General features: G+C 44.6%; 1 protein-coding gene across 6 annotated transcripts in view; it reads left to right on the forward strand.

Annotated features, from left to right (window-relative positions):
* The window catches only part of LOC122697337 (BOLA class I histocompatibility antigen, alpha chain BL3-7-like), a 38,209-nt gene extending 28,217 nt beyond the window's left edge, over window positions 1–9,992 (forward strand). For 2 of the 6 annotated variants that reach the window (XM_043908053.1, XM_043908056.1), the window contains exons 2-8: window positions 925–1,221; window positions 3,184–3,459; window positions 4,283–4,558; window positions 4,675–4,770; window positions 5,167–5,217; window positions 5,581–5,619; window positions 9,167–9,303. In XM_043908053.1, coding sequence (XP_043763988.1) covers window positions 925–1,221; window positions 3,184–3,459; window positions 4,283–4,558; window positions 4,675–4,770; window positions 5,167–5,189 — 968 coding nt within the window. In that variant the 3' untranslated portion in view covers window positions 5,190–5,217; window positions 5,581–5,619; window positions 9,167–9,303. Of the gene's footprint in view, window positions 1–38; window positions 255–924; window positions 1,222–3,183; window positions 3,460–4,282; window positions 4,559–4,674; window positions 4,771–5,166; window positions 5,218–5,580; window positions 5,620–6,252; window positions 6,405–9,166 lie in introns of those variants that run through there. The other 4 variants (XM_043908051.1, XM_043908055.1, XM_043908054.1 and 1 more) reach the window with 3 other exon arrangements.
* Window positions 9,993–17,461: the final 7,469 nt, after the last annotated feature.

Consider the following 17,461-nt stretch of genomic DNA (forward strand, 5'->3'; position numbering starts at 1 on the left):
GTAGATAAGCAACAAGGATTTGTTGTATAGCACAGGGAATTATACACACTATCTTTAATCTGTTATGGAATATGTCTTTCAGAATACTGAATCACTATGTTGTACACCTGAAATCAACACGATGTTGTAAAGCAACTGTACTTTTTAAAAATTTGCACTTCGTTCTCATCCCCCTGCCACCCTGGGGCCATGGAAAAATTGTCTTCCATGAAACTGGTTCCAAAAAGGTTCGGACTACTGCCCTAGCTGGTAATGTGGGTAGGCCTTATCTGATCAGTTGAAGGCCTTAAGGGGAAGACAGGTCTCCTGTCTACTTTCAGACTGAATTCTACTTTCAGACTGCCTTTGGACATAAACTGCAATATACTGTCTTCCTTAGGTATCTAGCATGCAGCTCTGCCCTGCAGATTTGGACTTGCCAGCCCTGTAAAATTACATGAGCTAATTCCTTAAAGTAAATCAATCTTACTCTGTATATATGTAAATATATTATTGTTGCTGCTGCTGCTAAGTTGCTTCAGTCATGTCCGACTCTGCGACCCCATAGACGGCAGCACTATACAAATATTTATATGTATATATTATTGTTGTTACATACATATAAATATTTGTATATTTGTATATGTTACATACATATAAATATTTATATGTATATATTATTGTTGTTACATACATATAAATATTTGTATAGTGCATACATATATATTTATATGTGTATACATATGTGTGTACATTAATTTATTAAAATTCTCCCAGTGTGTACTCTGTGTGCAGTTTAAATTCACTTCTGCAGAGGGTTGTTATTGTCTTTTCATTGTTTTATGTTGTGCCATGTCTCCTATGAGACACACGCTCATTCCCTAGATCCTCATGCAGTAAATTCTGGAGCTCGCTCTGACCCACTGTCGCTTGTTCTCACCTCAGGATCACACTCTCTGCAGTATTTCTACTCAGTTGTGTCTGAACCGGGTCCAGGAGTTCCTTCATTTATGGCTTTTGGCTTCGTGGACAACCAGCCCTTCATTCGCTATGACAGTGAAGAGATGAAGGCAAAGTCTTGTGTTCACTGGTTGAGAGAGGAGCCAAGTTACTTTGATGATGAGACCAAGATCTTCACAAGTCGGATGAAGATTTTCCACTTAAGTCTGAGGAATGTGCAGCGATATTACAACCAAACCAAGGAGGATGGTCTGAACAGAGTGCTGGCACAAAAGCAAACAAGTAGGTGCCTCAGAGAAAGCAGAGGGAAGTGGTGCTTGTCACTTCATACCAATCCCCAGCGGTGAAAGGCTGTCGACAAGTGTTCCCATAGGGTCAGGCTGGGGCAGAAGAACTTGTACAAGTTATCACTTGAGAATGAAAGCTGAGCTGGTCTGGTCACAATGGCATAGGGTCTGTGTGACAAGAATTAATAACAGATTAATTAAACAGTTTTATTGGGTCATGGATATATGCTGAACATCTTTTGAGTGCTAGAAATGGAGATCCAGAAAAGTATAAACTGATGTTTGTCTTCAAAGAGCTTATAATTCATATGGGAAGGTACTCACACTTCTGTGAAAAGTTTATTGACTCTTCACTGCATACCTAGAGATGTCAAAGACAGGAACCTCCTTAAAGGCCATAGTTACTGAGATTCATAGATGAGATACCCCAGTGGTCGGAGTTTCATGAATGAGGCAGAACTTTATATAGAACCTGTTGGATGTGTATTACTTAGGTCTATGAAGAACATAAAAGATGTTCCAAGCAGTAGGAAATTAGGGTGGAGCAAGGCATGGGGTAGGATTTGTTTTTGTGAGCCCAGGGGATGGATTGAAATTTAATCATTTCTAGTTAATGGCTCTTGAGAGTTTAGGTCTGTTGAAACAAGTTTATAAAGGGCCTTGAAGCCCAATCAAGGCATAAGCCAGTGAGAAGTATAATTCAAGCTGAATACTGAGGCTGCTCAGCTTTTACCAGTTGATCCTTCTAGGGACATGAATTCAACAAAGGTTTATCCGATGGTTATTTTACAGGCACTGCTGTAGACCCTGCCTTTCAAGGGCTCACAGTATAAGAAGAGAGTGATGGTACACAATAAAGTTAGAGTATACAAGTGTTAGACTAGGAACTTGAGCTGGGAATCTGTGGAAACCTAGAAGCGCGTGTGTTGAATCCAGGCTGCAGTAATCTCAGATTTATTCATATTTGACTTTGAAATTCATTTGAGAAATTTTTCAGCAGTTTGGGCTTGTTGATGCTATTTGCTTTCTCTAGTGTCTTGTGTTGCTGTCCTTTAGTCACTAAGTTGGATTGCAAGAGTCGGACACAGCTTAGTGACTAAACAGCAAGTGACCTGACTTAGTGATTAAACAACAACGGTATGAATATTAGTCTGCTTGGCCTACCATGACAAAATACCACAGGCTGCATGATCTAAGCACCAGAAATTTATCTTCTGACTGTTTGAGAGACTGGAAAGTCCAAGGTCAAGGTTCAGCAGGGTTCTCTGTGGTAAGGGCTCACTTCCTGGCTTGCATTCGGCCACATTCTCTCTTTCCTTGGTGTGTGCCCGTGGAGTGAGGGAGAGATCTCCTTAACCCCTCTTGTCCCTGTTGGATTAGGGCGCCACTCTCATGACCTCATTTAAACTTAATTACTTCCTAGAATCTCCGAATACAGTTACATCAAGGGTTAGGGGTTCAACATATGAATATTGGAGGGATAAAATTTGGTCCATAGCTGTCAAGGAAAACTACTCTGTACACTGTGCCCTCCTGTGTTAATACTGTGAAGTGTGGTCCTGTTTTCAGGAACTTGAGCTTAGAATCTGAGGCTGTTAGCCTAAAAGAGACCTATTAGGTCATAATCTAACCCTCCATTTATACAAGATAAATGTAGAATGAATAACTTGCCCAGATGACACAGTTCATGGCAGAGTTCAAATCTGTAACTCCCAATCCATGGCCTTTTCCATACCTCCTGGAAGCAACCATAGACCATTCCTCACAGCAGAACTGACTGTAAGTAAAAGAGATCGTTATTAGGGCAAAACTAGTTTGTCTATGGAATTTGAATGTCCTCTAAGAAGAAGATAAGAGATGGGAAGGTGTGGGGGGGCTGGCGCCATGGGTGGGAGGCCTTGGGGGCAGACTGTGCCTGACTGACACTGCCTGATACCACTGTCCCGGGGCTGGGCAGGTCCCCACACCCTCCAGTTCACCTACGGCTGTGAGCTCCTGGAGGACGGCAGGACCACGTGGCATTGGCAGTATGGCTGTGACGGTGAGGACTACCTGAGCTTGCATATGGACCCTCTGCAGTACACAGCAGCCACGTTCATTGCTCAATACACCAAACAAAAATGGGAGGCCGGTGGGAACTACGTAGAGAGAGACAAGAACTACTTGGAGAAGGAGTGTATCCTGTGGTTGAGGAGATACTTGACGTTTGGAGGGGAGACCTTGAACCGCACTGGTAATGACTTCACACAGCCCACCCACTCAGCCCTTCCCGCATCCCCAGCTTGGGCCATTTTCTCTGCAGAGTGTGGGTGAGGGTGTCTCTTCCAGAACTGACTCAGCACAGGGGTGTGAGATATTTAGTGTGGGATGGCTGGGGCCAGTGTGCTGATGATGACTTCCCTACAAGTCACAGATGTGGAGTGGGGGGACTTCCTATTTTGAGTCTCCTGGGCAGTGCCATCTGATCCACGCATTCTTTATTTTTCATTTTTTAAAAATTTATTTTGCTGAAGTATAGTTGATTCACAATGTTGGATTTTTGGTTTTGATTTTCTTTTGACCACACCTCACAGTATGTGGAATCTTACTTCCCTGACCAGGAATTGAACCCCAAACCCCTGCAGTGGGAGCATGGAGTCTTAACCACTGGACCACCAGGGAAGTCCCCTGAGCCACTCATTCTTATTAGTGCCAGGGAAACTACTCTCAGGAGGACACAGAGCTGCTTCACAGAATCTTGGAGATTTTTCTTCCTTTTGGCACTTTCCTACTAGATACACACCTGTATCTAGCAAACATTGACCAAAGACTTGATAAAAGAGTCAAGCGGCTTTGAAGGGGCTCTTATTCTGGAGGAGAACGTTAGACTGAGTTCCCACACCCTTGTCTTGAAGCTGGTTCAGCTTACTGTGGGTCCCTCTACCCTTAGATAGAGGAAGTTCCCTTTCTCCCACTGGTTGGCAGATGAGCCATCAGGAGTTGTGGTGGGTTGGTCTTTGGAGTCGATGCTACTCAGCAAACCCTTGCCTGAGCCCTCCCTGCTTTGTGTACCACAGAGCCCCCCAAAACATACATTACTCACCACCGCATCTCTAACCGTGAGGTCACCCTGAGGTGCTGGGCCCTGGGCTTCTACCCTGCGGAGATCTCACTGACCTGGCAGCGCAATGGGGAGGACCAGACCCAGGACATGGAGCTTGTGGAGACCAGGCCTTCAGGAGACGGAACCTTTCAGAAGTGGGCAGCCCTGGTGGTGCCTTCTGGAGAGGAGCAGAAATACACGTGTCATGTGCAGCACGTGGGGCTTCAGGAGCCCCTCACCCTGAGATGGGGTAAGGAGGGGGATGGGTGGTCAACCTTATTATCAGGTAATCAGGAGCCTTCAGGAGAACTTCAGCAAGGTTAGGATTCATGCCTGAGGTCAGGGCCCCTTTCCTTTCTTCCACAGAACCTCTGAAGATCTCCGTTCTCATCATAGGCATCGCTGTTAGCCTGGTTCTCCTCATGGTCCTTAGAGCTGTGATCGGGATGAAGACGCGCTCAGGTAGGGAAGGGAGGGAGTGATCTGAGTTTTCTTGTCTCACTGGAGGTTTCAAGCCCAGGTAGAAGTTTGCCTGCCTCGTTACTGGAAAGTAACCTCCACACACGTGTGCTTGGTAAGTCTGGAGCTTTTTGCTTGCACTTATTCTTTGTAAGGCACATGTGAAAATGGAGACCAGTATCAACATGATGAATCTGGTGATGGGGACACTGAAGGTCAGGGAAGGTCACTGTGAGGACAGGCCTCTGGGCAGGTGGTTGGTTCAGGCCCTGCACACCGACTTCATGGTTTTGGTCCTGCCCTGGGTTTTCAGTCACAGTTCTGGAAACTTCCCTGGGGTCTGGGACTAGGTGGTTTCTTTAGGGGCTCATGACCTGTCTTCTGCCTGACTTCTCACAGGATATTATCACTCTCCAAGTTAGAAAAATAGAATCTACTCTCAGACTGCAAGTAAGTACCGAGCACAGGTAGGGTCTGATGGCAAACCCTGAGATCCTTGGAACAGTGTACATGGGAGCTGATGGGGGAGCTCACCCACGCCATGATTCCTTCTTTAACCCCATCTCTGGACTCCCGCCAGGTTCTGGATTGTTCTCCCCCAGGCAGCAACAGTGCTCTGGGCTCTGATGCTCTCACTGATCCTAAAAGTGAGACTCTTAAGGGACCCCCAATGGGAGAGAACTTGGGGGCAGAGGGGACACACTGGGTGATGGAGATTCTTTGATGAGACATTTTGAGCATATGGGGGGGCTATTGAGAATGACCACTTATGATGATTGACCTGAATTTGTTCATGATTATTTTCTTTCACAGTCTAAGAGAATGGCTTTGTCTGGAACTGAGTGATACAAGGTTTGTTTACGCCCCCACCCTCCTCCTTTGTGATGAGGTGGGACTGGGCAATCTCCATCCTTGTCTTAACTCCATGTTACACTGAATTGTAACTTCTTACTCCTTATTGAAAATAGGAATCTGGATATGAATTGATTTTTTCTATTTACTTATTTATTCTTGGCCCTGAGTCTTTGTTGCTGCCACTGGTTTTCTCTAGTTGTGGTGCATGGGCTTCTCATTACAATGGCTTCTGTTCAATAGTAGTGGCTCACAGACTTAATTGCCCCATGGCATGTGGAATCTTCCCGGGCCGGGGATTGAACCTGTGTCTCCTGCATTGGCAGGCGGATTCTTAAACACTGGACCACCAGGGGAGTCCTGAATTTGTTTTTTCTGATTCTTGTCATGAGGTGGGGCTGGTGGGTTAATTAAAGGCTAGGAAGATTCTTAAATTTTGCGAGAAATGAATGGAAGTGCTGAGAACCTTTTAAAATCTGTGTGTTTGCTATGCTGACTCTGTTGCAGGTGGGGCAGGAGAAGGCTGTGACGAGCTGAGTGTGGACGGGGCCTGGGCCCAGTCAGAGCATCATGGGCTTTGATATGGTTGCTGCTGTTCTCATCTTCTCAACTCCTTTGTCCTTGTCTCTTCAGTACAACCTTGTCTCATCAAGACCTGTGATCACAAGGACTGAGCCATCACCTGAACCTTGTCTTGTCTTCTGGACTGTGGCCAGTGAGGACCTTATGTGGCCGGGTCAACCAGGGCTCAGGACTGGGTCTGGTCCTCAGTCCTCGTCTTTTAGGTGTTGATTTCTTTTTTCTTTATTTCTATAGAGAATTACTCCTCTTCTTGTTCTTGCATCTGAATTCTAGTCTTAATTTCCTCTAGGTGTCCCCCATCTCTACAGGAGCAGGAGTAATTTTTGCCTGTTATTGTCCCCACAAGGCTCAGGAGGCCCCTGCTCACTGTAGTGCCTTTGGTCTACAGAAATGACTCATCCAGCTCTTACCCTCCTTCCAAGACTGTTTTCTGTGCTCTTAGCTCTAGAAGTGCTAGTGCTGGCTCAAATCCAGACTCATGGATTTATAAAGCTGAGTCTAATTTAGATTTGCAGTGGTTTGGGAAATAGGACCCATAGGTCAGGGACCATTGCTTTCTTGAGTGGGACATGAATTTGTGTGCTGTGGTGTGCAGGAGGGTTGCTGTTGGAGGAAGGAGCTGGGGGAGGGAGGGAGAGCAGCACTTGTGAGAAAAGCAAGGCAGCGTTGACACCAGTCAGAGTGAACGTTGTGCTGTAGCTGCCGCAAGACAGCATGTGGCCTTAAGCTACATTAATAAAGACACTGCCTTTAGAATATGGACTTCCCTGGCGACTCAGATGGTAAAGAGTCTGCCCATAATGCAGGAGACCCGGGTTTGATCCCTGGGTCACGAAGATCCCTTGAAGAAGGAAATGGCAACCCACTCCAGTATTCTTGCCTGGAAAATCCCACGGACAGAGGAGCCTGGTGGGCTATATTCCATGAGGTTGCACAGAGTCCAACAGAATACAGAGGTGCTGTCCACTTATCATTCATTCACCTGATCTATGTGTTGTGTCAGATACATCACACATTATTTTTGTATCTAAGAAATTTCAGAAAACCAAAGTCAGGCAAAGTTACTGGCCTGTAGAGCTTGTTCTAGTGAGAAGGGGCAGAGTGTGCATTATCAGCCTAGTAAGTGAGGGGGTGTTTCCCTTAGAGGTTGGTAAGTGATCTGAGGAAGGTGACCCAGAATATGAGTGTGTAGGGACAGGGAAGGTGGCTGTGTTACTAGGGTGGTCAGTGGGCCTCACTGAGAAGCTGACCTTTGAGTAAAGATGTGAAGGACGTGAGGGAATGCCCACAAGGATGTCTGGGAGACGTTCTTTCCAGGCAGAGGAGCTTCCATGCAAATGCACAAGGGCAGGAGAGCGTCTGTGTTCAAGGAAGAGTGAAGAGGAGGCAGGTGTGGCTGGTGGAGCGAAGAATTCAGATGAGGTCTCATGTGCGCCCAGATCATGTGGACTTTGAGAATATTAGATTGACCTTTCTCTGAGGAAGACAGTAGCGCTCCAAGACAGTTTTGGGAGAAGAGGGACCTGGTATGACTTCTTTTTAGAAGCATCAGTCTGGCTGCTGTGCTGAGGACAGAGCTAAGAAGTGAAGGGTGAACAAGGCAGTAGTGGAGACTGTAGACATAGTGCAGTGTCCTGGCTGGAGATGTTGGTGCTTGTCTCACGTGTGGGCAGGGAAAATATTGCCGAGTGACTAGAACTGGATCTATCTAAAGATGGACTTTACAGCATTTCCTAATGGATTAAGTCTGAGTTGTGAGAAAGAGGACACCCAGACTTTCAGACTATGCAAGTGGCTCAGTGGTAAAGAATCCGCCTGCCAATGCAGGAGACCCAAGAGTCGTGGGTTCGATCCCTGGGTCTGGAAGATTCCCTGGAGAAGGAAATGGCAACCCACTCCAGTATTCTTGCCTGGAAAATCCCATGGATAGAGAAGCCTGGTGGGTTATAGTCCATGGGGGTCATAAAAGAGTTGGACACGACTTAGCAACTAAACAACAACAAAAAAATATGGGTATTCAGTTGAGGAAATGCTGAATTTGGATGCCTATTAGAAATTCAAGTTAGGTTGTCAGTTGGGACACATGTTTGGAATTTAGGAGAGATGTTTTGGGTGGAGAAATAGGTTTTGGAAGTGACACCATATAAATGCTATTTACAAGCTGAGGACTGCTGAGAGTGATTAGAGGAGGAAGGAACAAGGGCTGAACCCTGGACCTCACAGCACTATACAGTCTGATCGGATCACACACCTGAGCAGACTGCACGATTCTGACACACGTCTAGACAGCACAGAGACCAGTTAGTCCCCGACTTACCTGTGCATGAGAATTCCCCGGACATCTCATTAAGTTCCAGCGGTCCAAAGTAGAATGTAAGAATCCGAACTTATAACAAGGCTGGTGCTGATGCTGCTCATCTTCAGAGCACACATTTAGTAGCAAGAACGTAGAGCAGGATTCCCACATGGCTGTTCATCAGCCTCACCTGTAGGCTTGTTGAATAAGCAAGTCTTGGGCTCTGTGCTCAGCTTTCTGAGATGGTGGGTCTAGGGAGAGTATTTTGCAGCAGTACCTATAAGCAGTCTTAGGTCTTAGCCAGGTTGTGGACGACTGCCAAGGGTCAGTGATCAGAGCGCTCAGGTTGGGGAAGCATCTTAAATCCACAATTAAATGTTTTTTTTCCTGGGAAGAAAAAAACAAGACATCTGCTGGGACATTTATGTTGTTTGCCCTACCCTGGGATATATAGCCAGGTGGAAAACTGAGGAAGTGGTTATCAGCTCAGCATAAAGAACATCTCTGAATGCTTATTCTCTGAAACTATTCCCTGCGTTGACTTCTCACTCACATCTTGGTGCAATCAATGCATTCCAAGTTTTTCTAATTTAAACATGTATATGTGTGTGTGTGCGTGTGTGTGTGTGTGTATACATATGCTTACATACTTGGCTCATTTTATTTCAGGGATTGAGTCAGCACATTCAGGAACCAAATTCGTGATGTCATTCTAAACTGAATTACATACAGGAACCACTGCTCTGTTGCTGGGCACAGTTGCCTTTTCACGACGACACCCCTGATGCTAAGATTCAACTATGTGGCTAGAGCTATCACTATTGATCTTGGCAACTGAATGTCACTACTGCCACTCACCACCTTTGCCAAAAGCCTCGAGCACACCGAGCAAATATGGGTCATTATGTCCTGAGTCACGACTCAGCATGTGTCATGTGACTAAGAGTTCCTCATCTTTCCCAGCTGTATATTTTGGGAACTGAGTTTTCCTCTCTCTCATGGAAGGATGTAGTCTGTCTTTCAAGACTCTTTCATGTTGCAGCTGATACCACAGAAATACAAAGGAGTATGAAAGACGACTATGAAAGATTATACAGCAAACAAACTGGAGGAACTAGAAGAAGTGGATGAACACAACCTACCAAGACAGAATCATGAAGAAACAGAGTAGCTGAACAGGTCAATAACAGGTAAGAAGACTGAATCAATAATCAAAAACCTCCCAGCGCATGGGAAAGCTCGACAGCTTCATGTAAATCAATGAAATTAGAGCATTCTCTCACGACATATGCAAAAATAAATTTAAAATGGTTTAAAGAACTAAGTGCAATACTTGACACCATACATCTCTTAGAAGAGACTATAAGCAAAACATGCTGCTGCTGCTGCTAAGTCACTTCAGTCGTGACCAACTCTGTGTGACCCCATAGATGGCAACCCACCAGGCTCCCCCGTCCCTGGGATTCTCCAGGCAAGAACACTGGAGTGGGTTGCCATTTCCTTCTCCAGTGCATGAAAGTGAAAAGTGAAAGTGAAGTCGCTCAGTCGTGTCCAACTCTTCGCGACCCCATGGACTGCAGCCTACCAGGCTCCTCTGTCCATGGGATTTTCCAGGCAAGAGTACTGGAGTGGGGTGCCGTTGCCTTCTCCGATAAGCAAAACATACTTGGACATAAATCATAGCAGTATTTTCTTAGATTAGTCTGTTCAGTTCAGTCGCTCAGTCGTGTCTGACTCTTTGCGACTCCATGAACCACAGCATACTGGGCCTCCCTGTCCATCACCAACTCTGGAGTTTACTCAAACTCATGTCCATTGAGTCGGTGATGCCAGGGAGGCCTGGTGTGCTGTGGTTCATGGGGTCGCAAAGAGTCAGACAACTAGTCTTTTCCAATGAGTCAGCTCTTTGAATCAGGTGGCCAAAGGATTGGGAGTTTCAGCTTCAGCATCACTCCTTCCAGTGAACACCCAGGACTGATCTCCTTTAGGATGGACTGGTTGGATCTCCTTGCAGTCCAAGGGACTCTCAAGAGTCTTCTCTAACAGCACAGTTCGAAAGCATCAATTCTTCAGCGCTCAGTTTTCTTTATAGTCCAGCTCTCACATCCATACATGACTACTGGAAAAAACATAGCCTTGACTAGACGGACCTATGTTGGCAAAGTAATGTCTCTGCTTTTTAATATGCTGTCTAGGTTGGTCATAGCTTTCCTTCCAAGGAGTAAGCGTCTTTTAATTTCATGGCTGCAATCACCATCTGCAGTGATTTTGGAGCCCCCAAAAATAAAGTTTGACACTGTTTCACTGTTTCCTCATCTATTTGCCATGAAGTAATAGGACCAGATACCATGATCTTAGTTTTCTGAATGTTGAGCTCTAAGACAACTTTTTCACTCTCCTCTTTTACTTTATCAAGAGGCTCTTCAGTTCTTCTTTGTTTTCTGCCATAAGGGTGGTGTCATCTGCATATCTGAGGTTATTGATATTTCTCCTGGCAATCTTGTTTCCAGCTTCTGCTTCTTCCAGCACAGCGTTTCTCATGATATACTCTGCACATAAGTTAAATAAGCAGGGTGACAATATACAGCCTTGATGTACTCCTTTTCCTATTTGATACCAGTCTATTGTTCCATGTCCAATTCTAGCTGTTGCTTCCTGACCTGCATACAGGTTTCTCAAGAGGCAGGTCAGGTGGTCTGGTATTCCCATCTCTTTCAGAATTTTCCACGGTTTATTGTGATCCACACAGTCAAAGGCTTTGGCATAGTCAATAAAGCAGAAATAGATGTTTTTCTGGAACTCTCTTGCTTTTTCGTGACCCAGCAGATGTTGGCAATTTGATCTCTGGTTCCTCTGCCTTTTCTAAAACCAGCTTGAACATCTGGAAGTTCTCGGTTCACGTATTGCTGAAGCCTGGCTTGGAGAATTTTGCGCATTCCTTTACTAGCGTGTGAGATGAGTGCAATTGTGTGGGACCTAATCAAACTTAAAAGCTTTTGGATAACAAAGGAAACCATCAATGAAATGAAAAAGATAGCCTGCAGAATGGGAGAAAATGTCTGCAAAGGATATGATTGACAAGAAGTTAGTATACAAAATATACAAACAACTCATACAACTCAGTATCATAAAACAAATTCCCGAAGACATTTCTCCAAAGAAGACATACAGGCTTCCCTGGTTGTCCAGCAGTTAAGAATCCGCCTTGCAACATGGGGGCCGCCTGTTTGATCTCCGGTCCAAGAAGATCCCACATGCCACGGAGCAACTAAGCTGATGTGCTGCAACTACTGAGCCCACACATCCTGGAGCCAGTGCTCCACAACAAGAGGAGCCACCGCAATGAGAAGCCCAAGCACCGCAGCTAGAGAGTAGCCCTGATTACACAACAAACAACTCAGGTTAAACTCTGTGAAAGTGAAGTCGCTCAGTCATGTCCGACTCTTTGCAACCCCATGGACCCCCTGTAACCTACCAGGTTCCTCCGTCTACAGGATTTTCCAGGCAAGAATACTGGAGTGTGTTGCCATTTCCTTCTCCAGGAGATCTTCCCGACCCAGGGATTGAACCTCGGTCTCCTGCATTGTAGGCAGACGCCTTACCGTCTGAGCCATCAGGGAAGTCACTCTGTACTCGGGATTATAAACTCTGTACTAGGGATTATATAACAATAATGTATCCTGCTTGAGGACAGTTTCTCCTTCCTGAAAACCTGACTAATCCTGATATCTTAGAATGTATATTATGGGAGTGGGTCTGGTAGGATCTTGCTATTGTTAAGTTCTAATCCTGTTATCCTAAAATGTAAGTTGTAGGAGTGGGTCTGGTAAAATTTTTACAAGCTTGCGACATTCTTTTGATTTATTGTAATAACTAATTTTAAAAGTATATATTCTTTTTAATGGCTGAGTAATATTCCATTGTGTATATGTACCATAGCGTTCTTATCCATTCGTCTGCTGATGGGCATCTAGGTTGCTTCCATGTCCTGGCTATTATAAACAGTGCTGTGATGAACATTGGGGGAGGGAGGTGGGAGGGGGGTTCAGGATGGGGAACACATGTAAATCCATGGCTGATTCACGTCAATGTATGGCAAAAACCACTACAATATTGTAAAGTAATTAGCCCCCAACTAATAAAAATAAATGAAAAAAAAAAAGTAAGCCAACAGTTGTTGTTGAGTCAAAAAAAAAAAAAAAAGTATATAATTCCCTTGCTAACACTAGTGACAGGGGCACTCTCTGTCTGGCTTCTGACATCTGTGTCAGAAGCTTTCTCTGCCCCTTTTCACTGTAATCAAACTTCTGCCACACAAGAGCCCTGAGTGGTCAAGCTTGGTCTCTGGTCCCGAAGTTAAATCTTTGGAGATCACGAGTCTGACATCGTTCACCGTAAGCTATCACAAGCACAAGGTTGAAAAATCTCAAATAACAAAAAGTGTATACAGTGAAAAGTAAAATTTTCTCCCTTATCCATCTACAGTTTTTTCCAGATTTTCTTCCTGGACCCAACCACTGTTGCTGGTTTCTATTATAGAGGGAGATTTCCCTTTTTATCAAGTGTCATTTCACTACACGTTCTATCTGTACCTTTGTTTTTCAATTTAAAATATATTCTGAAAATATTCAATTTTTTTTACAGGCAAATCTGATTTAGTTTAAGATAATAAAAATTATGACATTCTTGATTTTTAAAAATTTACCAAGTATAACAAAAACCATCCTTATTCCATAATAATGGTTTTATTGGGGAACAAAGTCACCCAGGTTAAAAACTATCCATTCTCCAGCCTTTCTTGAATTTAACCATGTCTGTGTGACTAAATTATGATCAATACGATGACCCAGATACTAAGTATTCCGTTCTGCCTTTAAAGGGATTCCCCTCTCCTCCTCTCCTGCTCTCCCTGGTTGCTTGTGGACCATAAACATGGTCTGAGGTAACTTGTGAGTAGTTGCTCAGTCATGTCCGACTCTTTACGACCCCATAGACTGCAGTCCGCTGAGTTCCTCTGTCCATGGGGATTCTCCAGGCAAGAATATTGGAGTGGGTTGCCATGCCCTCCTCCAGGGGATCTTCCCAACCCAGGAATCAAACCTAGGTCTACTGCATTGCAGGCGGATTCTTACTGTCTGAGCCACCAGATGACCAAAATCAAATGGAACTGGAGGTTAGGTTGTTTGGCCCAAGAGTGACTTGACTGCTGAGCGGTTTCAGTTGATTGTGCCATGAAAGTGAGAGTCTTCGGTACCTTCCTTGTGTGGATAAAACTGTAGTTGGCAGAATTCAAACCTGTGCGGGGAAACCCGAATGGATTTCAAGTCCATCGCCTTAACCACTTGGCCATGACTACCTTCAGGCGCCTTGGGTCATCCCAATAAGGGCACCACCCCAGGAAAAGCAGAGAACGAAGGTAGGTCGTAGGAACCCTGGATGCCTGGATACTTTTGTGGTACAGAACCCCTCTAGCAGTCCTGGAACTGGCTGCCTCACTATCAGAGGAGACTCTTCCATCCTGTTTAGATCACTATTATTTGGGTTTCTGCTACACACACTGAATTAATACTTGTTGAGAGAATAGGACTTCCTAGGAGTGTGTGGCTGTGGTGATCTGTTCTGATATGAGCAGAGATCCAGTTGCAGTGTCACCACTGTGGGCTCCTGGATGGGACATTATTCTGAATTAAAGTAAGGGGAGCTGGGTCCCAGGTGCAGCATGGGGAGATTGGAGACTTACCCTTCTAATCTTTCTGGCCCTGGGACTCACCAGGTGCTAGGTTTGGAAGTCTTTGTTGCTACACTTCCTGTTTTCACTACAGATCAGATTCCTTGTTTGTTTTATGATTTGTTTTGGAGGCGGCAAATTGTGCTCAGAGATTGAGATTGTCTTTGCCAATAGGTTATTTAACAGAGGTTCACTGTGAAAATCATAATAATTTCAAAAGCCAATAGCATACAAGATAATGTCTCTTAATAAGCTAATAAAGAAATAACATACTCCAAACAAATGATTAACTACACTGTTGTTCTAGGCAAGGAAATATGACAGAGATAATGTCCAAATATACCATGAGGCGCATCTTTTATAGCAATTTGGTTTCTCGGGAGAGAAGGTTTTGCTAGAGCGTGTGGCTAGGGAACGTTGGCCCCTGCGTTGGCAGGAAGAGGAGGCTGCTCCGAGGGTTATCTCTCCAGGGACATTGCTTGGCTCTTGTCTCTGCCAATAATGAGGGCCTCAGTGGAGCGGTAACAGTTGTCCCTTTCCTTCCTGAGACTGCTGCATGGTTGGATATCACTGCTGACCAAAGGGGTGCCTTGGCCAAAGCAGGAGCACGCATCTCAATACCTTCAGAGAGCTAGATCTACAAAGGAGAGTTTGCCCTGACTGAAACTCTCACATACTCCTCCCTATCTCTTGGTTTTTTATATTCCAGCTGTCCCTTTGTCATAGTTGTTTCTGCACACGTTCTTATCAGTAAGTCCCCAGCAAGCCTCTGAGCAACTGGGCTGCTAAGTTCCTGTCAGTCAACAGCAGAGGACACGATGACATCCTTCACAATTTACTTCATTCTTATATCAAAACAACAGTACTTCGAAGAAAAAAAAATTTTTTTTGCTCTTAGCCATAAACAAGTGGATTAAAATGACTCCACTTAAGGTGGAAGATCTGGACGAGGGGATCTGAAATAATTTCAAACCAATAGACAACAGTCCTTGTTGTTTAGTCACTGCTAGTGGTGTCTCCCTCCTCCTCCTCCAGTCTGACGGCAGGGACCGTGAAGGATGAGATCCAGAGGAGGAACTCCTTAGATGGAGAAGGAATGCAAGGTCACTTGACATTGGTTTTCACTGGGAATTTCTGCTTTCCCAGCCTGGCTTGGACAACTGAATTTGAGACAACTGATCCCGGTTTCCTCATATCCTGTCCCTGGTCATCGCCAAGTAAATATTCCATCACCCACTTCTTGAATTCTATTTGCTACCAGTAAGCCACTATCTACAGCTTATACTCTAAGGGTTAAAATTATACATGGTCATGGATGCCAGAAGATGAAGATTTAGGGGAGGATCTTAGAGTCCGTCTGTTTACCACCCAGTAATTTTGTGATGAAAAGAGTCAAATGTTGTTAGCTAGAAACTAAAGGTAAAGAAATGAAAAGAAGGCCAACTTTGTTAATAGTTAATGTTTTCTCATTTTTCTCATGGATCAAAGAATTCTCAAGAGTCTTTTTATTCAATAGTGACATGGTTTAATAATCAGTATAGGGAGGGGGGATCGGGATGGGGAACACATGTAAATCCATGGCTGATTCATGTCAATGTATGGCAAAAACCACTATAATATTGTAAAGCAATTAGCCTCCAATGAATAAAAATAAATGGAAAATAATAATAATAATAATAATCAGTATGACCTTAAATAGCTTAGGAAGTACTATTATGTACCAAGGGATGCACGTGACCCAGACCTGACCAATCAGGGTATAACCACAGTATACCACATCTGCCCAGCAACAGGGATTGGTCCTTTATGTATGGACATGGTGAGAAAGAGGTTTATCTTTCTGCTTAAGTTGTTTAAGCGGGGCAGTGTGAGGCGGGTTAGAGATGACCTTGGGTACTTTCCCTAAGAATTGAGAGAGAGATCTGACGACAAGTTAGTCCCTGGATCAAGTCATGTCTCAAGTTAGCCCCGTCCTTGCCCTCTCAGGTAAATCAACATGTTTAATCTCTTCTGCTAAAAGTGTAACTTGTGACTGAAAGAGTCCTGCCACAATAATGTGAATACTGATATTATTTTGGATGTGAGGGCAATCTGGTTTCGACATCTGTCACCTCATTTATCACCCGGGTTGATTCAGCTGATCTAGCTGGTTAGGCGGGAGTCCCCTTCCCCCTTCACTGCTCCATGTGCGTCCCTCTCAAAGCTGCATGCATGGTCGAAGAGGATGACCATCCCTGGTAGAAGAGGGCCGGTCTTTGGTCAAGGGTATTACAGGTAGCTGCACTCCCTTGCTAGAACCTCCAAACAAGCAAATATTTTATTTTTAACGGGGGCCCAGTAGAACTTAATGTTCTCTCCATCACTCAGCTCCAATGACTAGAAGTATAACCTCTATACTTACATTACTATGTGAGCCCTTGGATAATAGTTCTGAGTGATGCTCTGTGGGAAGCAAGGGCAAAATCCTACCTGGAATACAAGTCAGCCCAGATTCCATCCATGATATTTCCAGGATGGAAGAGTAACAGTATAATCAATTGCAGGATTTCTCTGCTGGTCCAGTGGTTAAGAGCCCACCTGCCAATGCAGAGGACATGGGTTCCATCTCTGGTCCAGGAAGATCCCACATGCGCAGAGCAGCTAAGCCTATGAGCCAAACTACCGAGCCTGCGCCCCCTAGAGCCCGTGCTCTGAAACAAGAGAAACCCGCACAATGAGAAGCCCGCGCACCACAAACGGAGAGTAACCCCAGCTTGGCGCAACTGGAGAAAAGTCTGCTCAGCAGTGCAATCAAAAACAAATTAATTTTAAAAATCACATTTGGCACATCTGCTGCAATTAAACTAATTCGAGTTAAGTTCTTAGCAGTCCACTGTCATCTACCACTATCCATCCAAATTTTGCTAGAATCAGAATGGCAAATTAACTGCTAATATGTTTGGACCTCGCTTCACCCCACATCCCTTATGTATTCAAGGGAGGTATTAAGCTTTTCATTACCCTTGAGATATAACATTGTTTTAGTTTTCTATCCTGGCTAAGGTTCAAAGGCTATTTCATTTGCTTCCACTTGGCCTATATTATTACCAAGCTTTTATTGCACAGTCAAACAAATGTGAGGTTCCAGCAATTGTTAAACATGGCCATTCCAATGACACATTTAGAAACTGGGGAAATAATCACAGGGGGATGTGTGGACAGAGAATCCACTGAGACATGGGTGGACCTGAGACAGG

This window comes from Cervus elaphus, chromosome 7 (genome assembly GCF_910594005.1).
Source record: "Cervus elaphus chromosome 7, mCerEla1.1, whole genome shotgun sequence".
NCBI lineage: Eukaryota > Metazoa > Chordata > Mammalia > Artiodactyla > Cervidae > Cervus > Cervus elaphus.